Source organism: Mustela lutreola, chromosome 7, assembly GCF_030435805.1.
Source record: "Mustela lutreola isolate mMusLut2 chromosome 7, mMusLut2.pri, whole genome shotgun sequence".
Classification (NCBI taxonomy): Eukaryota; Metazoa; Chordata; class Mammalia; order Carnivora; family Mustelidae; genus Mustela; species Mustela lutreola.
Window position 1 is genome coordinate 58,709,864 of NC_081296.1, and position 6,000 is coordinate 58,715,863.

General features: G+C 34.3%; 1 protein-coding gene across 1 annotated transcript; it reads left to right on the forward strand.

The window, feature by feature from the left end:
- Nucleotides 1-4,220: 4,220 nt before the first annotated feature.
- LOC131835267 (olfactory receptor 4Q2) lies at nt 4,221-5,162 on the forward strand. Its single transcript, XM_059179628.1, has one exon. It carries the CDS (start codon nt 4,221-4,223, stop codon nt 5,160-5,162), a length of 942 nt encoding a protein of 313 aa, XP_059035611.1.
- Nucleotides 5,163-6,000: the final 838 nt, after the last annotated feature.

The window sequence follows — 6,000 nt, forward strand, 5'->3', positions numbered from 1 at the left end:
GTTCAAAATTAATCAAAGGTGATAGACGTCATAAAAAAAGTTAACTGTAGGGATTACTGACTGAGAGGGTGGCATGAGGATGCCTCTTTGATGTACTATTGTTCTATTTCTCTATTAGGTTGGAAGTTTACATAAGTAAAAATTCAACTGATTGTAGATTTGAACTAAAAGTAAATATTTCAAACATTGGCATCATGCAATATCCAAAATCTAGAAAACTTCTGTATATTACAAATAAAAACATACTCAGTATGTAAAGTGACAAGATGAACACGAAATCTTCAGAGTATGTAACTAATAAAAATCTTGAAAAATGTTCCTTCACACTGCTGATAAGGTAAGTGCAAATTAAGATAACAAGGTATTATTTTTCCCAACACACTTGGAAAATTAAAATTAAATAACAATAATGGTTGATATTATCCAGTGTGGAAAACAGTGTGAAGTTAGTGCCATGTATATTATTCATGGGCACATAAGGTAGCATAGCTACTTTTGGAGAAAAATTCTGTCAACATCTGTCTCAGAAATTTATTTTCAGGCCTCTATCCCTTATAAATAATAAATGTCTAAAGAACTATGAACAAAATTCAAAATTCAACATTGTTTAATATAACACTATTTGTAAGAATAATAAATAGATTACACACTATCAAGAGAGTACTTTATTATAGCATACCATGTTTTAAAAATATCATGTATCAGCTGAAAAGGAGTTAGAGCTACATATATAACATGGAAGCACATGCATGAATCTCTTCTCTCTCCTTCTTTTCCTCACCCCACACAGTGGTATAGAGGTGGCAGTGAAAGGGGAGATTTTTGCTTTTACATATTCCTGTAATTTGGAAAAATAAAATCTGAAGTCAAAAATTCTGATTAGAGAAGGTACTCCATATGGAGAAAGTCATGAAAGCAAAGGTATATTGTTTTCAGCAAGGTACCTACAAGCCAATCTTCTTCTTTTTTTTTTTCAATTTATTTATTTTCAGAAAAACAGTATTCATTATTTTTTCACCACACTCAGTGCTCCATGCAATCCGTGCCCTCTATAATACCCACCACCTGGTACCCCAACCTCCCACCCCCCCGGCCCCTTCAAACCCCTCAGATTTTCAGAGTCCATAGTCTCTCATGATTCACCTCCCCTTCCAGTTTACCCCAACTCCCTTCTTTGCTTAATGTTTCATTATCCTTCTTGTCAAATGGAATTCTTCAGCATAGGCAACATGTAATTCCCAATATAACCCAATTGACATTATTTCAACTATTATCTTTTTTCTTTTTTATCCTCTTTCCTATACATTGTCCTTTACCCTCACATCCAACTATGACCTCCAAACACACACATTTCTGTGCTCCATAATTTCTGGCAAAAGGTTGTGATTACATTTTTTAATGATTCCCTTGTGATCTGACTGCAAATATTTGAATCTCTAAATCCCTAAACATCAAAATTTCCTAACAATGGCCAGTGCAACCAAGGGGTTCCATCAAATTTATTTATAGTCTTTGTTCTCCAGTGTCTAGGATGGCTCTGCTTTGTTAGTATGCAAGACCTGTGTAACTGCAAGACCTAAAAATCTATATTTTACAGACAGGTGTGTAATTGGACTGAAGATCCATTATACTGAAAGTCTTTTTTCACGTTTCTCTCATCTCATCCGTACCCACTTGCAAAATCACTATTTAATGGTAATTATGGCATTATTCAGTAATATATCACAATGTATATATAACAGCATTGTCAATTATATAAATTAAGTGATGTGTTTAACAACAGTTTTAAGAACATATGACTAGTTAAGGTTAACAGTGTCTCTGTTTTGGTGTTGGATGACTGCTTTCTTCATGTTTTTCATGTTTCTAAATTTCACCAGAAAGCAATGATTATTTTTGTAATCATAAAAAAATTTTAAACACTAAAACTTAAACAGTAAAAATACTTCTTGCAAACCAAATCCATTATTGAAAACTTGCTTTTCCATAAATTTAAGGTTTGGTATTCACATAAACAACAATCACTACTGTAAGGAAAAAAAAGCTACATGGATTATAATTAAGGAGAATTTTTAGCTGAAATTTAGTAACTGTAAATTAATAACTAAGTTGCAGAAAAAGAGCAGATTTCAAATATCAAATTTTTCATATAAAAGTAAAATAGTCCTAGGACCTGTGGATTTGCACAACCACACAATGTCACAGAAAGTTCAGGTATTTATCATAAATATAAGAGTTCACTATAGCAAATTTGAAGTTATTAGGAAATAAAAACAAAATCCCAATTGTAGAAGTCAACATTTATGAAGATTGTTGCCTTGACCTTTAATATAGCTGATTATAATTATGCTTTTCTGGGTATATAGATTTTGTCATATTTTAAATGTAGTATCTTTTAGTAAATTTGGTATCTTTTTCCCTTTATTACATTTTCATTTTCTCAGGTTAATGAATCTTTTTGCAAACATCATTTTAACAAAATAATATTTCTGTTTTGGAATTTTTCTTCATATTATTTCTTGTTATTTACAATTGTCAGTACATTTCTATCAACAATAAAATAATATTTCCATTTTGGGATTTTTCTTATTATTTACAATTGTTAGCACATTTCTATTGACATACATAAATGGTATTATTTTATGTAAAATGAAATTTATATAGTTTAAAATTAATTTTATTTTTTAAAACTTTTATTCTTGTTGAATTTCTTAAATATATTCAGTTTATAGAGGAGGCATAAACTATGATGAGATAAAGAAAATTCACCAGTATCAAAACTTTAAATTATTATATCTCTTAATTGCTCAGAATACTGCTCTGTGCACTACAGAACTGTAGAATTTGAGTCAACAGCAGCTATCATGAGCCCCCAACTCCTCATGGGACTATCACCTATTTCATCTCATACAGAAAAACCCTCTAGCCACTACTTACATGAATGCATAAAAATACAATCACATATACAATCCCTGGAATGCTAATTCATTTTTTAAATTTTCATTCATCTTTTTAAATTTCTTTTTGGTGTCCCAGAATTCATTGTTTATGCACCACACCCAGTGCTCCATGCAATAAGTGCCCTAAACAAATTGAGGGTTTTGGAGGGGAGGGGTAGGGAGGTTGGGTGAGCCTGGTGGTGGGTATTATGGAATGCTAATTATTTTATCTCAGAGAAATAATTTCTTTTTACTCAATTTAATAGGATTTAAAAAGGGAGTCACTGAATGCATAAATAAGCCTTTTATCATTCTGCTTTTATCATTAACATAATGTGTCCATATGTCCATAGCTGGTACTAAAGATGAGAAACGTATTATACACAATAAGCCAGACAGAAATGTATTCCAGATGGGCAGACATTTGGGAACCTTAGCAACTAGCTCTATTGAACCTATTGAACTAGCAATAAGCTCAAAGTAGAATGTGATCCTTCCTCCAACCATGTGCAAAGGGGAGAACCCTACAAGAGTTATGGTGATAGAAAAGGGCACAGGGTTACTATAGCAGCCTAATCATCTACAAAAGGCAATTTCCCATCCTAAGGAAAATTTCTACAGATTCTAATGACTATTCCACAGAATCTTAAATTCTACCTTTGAGGTTGTTTCCTGAAGATTTTTATTAAAAACCTAGTATCTCATGTAACGTGAGGATTTAGGGAGTAGGAAAAGAATAAATGAAACAAGATGGGATTGGAAGGGAGACAAACCATAAGAGACTCTTAATCTCACAAAACAAACTGAGGGTTGCTGGTGGGGGTGGGTTGGGAGAGGGTGGTGGGGTTATGGACATTGGGGAGGGTATGTGCTATGGAGAGTGCTGTGAAGTGTGTAAATCGGGTGATTCACAGACCTGTAGCCCTGAGGCTAATAATACATTATATGCTAATTTAAAAAAATGAATGGGAAAAAAAAACTAGTATCTCAGGGAAATATAACTTAAGTCTTGAGACTCAATGTAAAAATTAAGAGAAAAAGAAAATACTGATTGATGGAAAATAGAGATGCATCAAGTTAAAGGAACTTTAGAATTTACTGAATATATATTCAGTATCAACTGAGGAGAAAATAATTTTTTTCAACTAATGAATAAGGATATATATCCTCAAGAGAAACATTTCCTTTGAAATGGGAAGATTCTTGCATTTTGTATGAAATATTACTTCCAATGTTACTAATGCCCCTTGTTTAATTTCTTTGATCAAGGAGCCAGGTCAAATGGATGAAAACCAAACAGAGGTGGTGAGAGACTTTGTTCTGGCAGGCTTCTCACAGATCCCATCTATTGAGACAGGGTTATTTGTACTATTTCTTTTCTTCTATGTGTCCACTTGGATAGGGAATGTCCTCATCATGGTCACAGTAGCTTCTGATAACTATCTGAATTCATCACCTATGTATTTCCTTCTTGGCAACCTCTCTTTCCTGGATTTATGTTATTCATCAGTAACTACCCCTAAGCTTCTGGCTGACTTTCTTGATAAAGACAAACTCATTTCCTATGACCAATGCATCGTGCAGCTCTTCTTTCTGCATTTTGTAGGGGCAGCTGAGATGTTCCTGCTCACAGTGATGGCTTATGATCGCTATGTTGCAATTTGTCGCCCCCTACACTATACCACTATCATGAGTCGAAGATTATGCTGTGTGTTGGTAGCTGCCTCTTGGATGGGAGGGTTTGTGCACTCTACTGTCCAGACCATTCTCACTATCCGTCTACCTTTCTGTGGACCAAACCAGGTGGACAACTTCTTTTGTGATGTTCCCCCTGTCATCAAACTTGCTTGTGCAGACACATTTGTCATTGAATTGCTAATGGTATCTAACAGTGGGCTGATTTCTACCAGCTCCTTTGTGGTGTTGGTTTCTTCCTATTCTACTATTTTGGTCAAGATTCGCTCCAAGGAGGGAAGGAGAAAGGCACTCTCCACCTGTGGCTCCCACCTTATGGTGGTAACACTCTTCTTTGGACCCTGTATTTTCATCTATGCTCGTCCCTTCTCCACATTTTCTGTGGACAAGATGGTGTCTGTACTCTACAACGTTATTACCCCCATGCTGAATCCCCTCATCTATACACTTCGGAATAAAGAGGTCAAGTCAGCCATGCAGAAACTGTGGGACAGAAGTGGACTTACTTGGAAAAAGCAGGAGACATAAGCAGTTAAAGTGATATTTTGAGAGCAGAGAATCTGAGATTAAAATAATTACTTTTACACTAATGAGTTACAAAGCTAATTGTTCAGTTTTCTTTCATTAAATCCTAATACTCCCATTAATAGCACTATAATGAAACTCAGAAAAACTCCTTTCATACTGAATTATGCTGTCTTCTGCCTCCTTTTTCTTCTCTGAAGCATCAGTTTGCTGTTTTTTATCAGTTGTATTCTTCCATTCTACCCACTCATCTGATCAAACCTTATTCTACCCATTCTTTTCATTTAGTTTGATGCCACACACTGGTACAAACCACCCCTTCCAAACTCTCACAACTTTTATCTCCATCTTGTCTCTAGTTTTATTGTCTCCTCACCTTTCACAATCTAACCAGATGTCTGTAATGAACTGAGTAAGGAATGTATATGTGTTTATTACACTCACAAAGTATTTAGAGAATTATCAGATGAATTAGAGTAAATTCATTTTATATAACTGTGTAACAACAAACTAATGGTATATATTAGTTGGTTTCATCATTCATCACAACTACCATACAGTAGTGCAATTCAGAGAGCAATTGCCTAATAGTGCGGGTTCAACTAACTTTCTTTGAATTACTAATCAAGTGAATCTTAGACAAGTCATTTAAATTATTGCAACCCTACTCTCCTTAGCTGTAGCATACACAGAATGATGTTTAACTCTCAGTGCCCTGGGGAGAGCTAAAAAGGGCAAAAGATGGGAATAGGTTTAGTCTGGTACTTAACTCATAAGAGGACTTAACTATTATTTATTCATTAAATTTTTTTCAGTGACAGAAAGATACATATGGTGAACA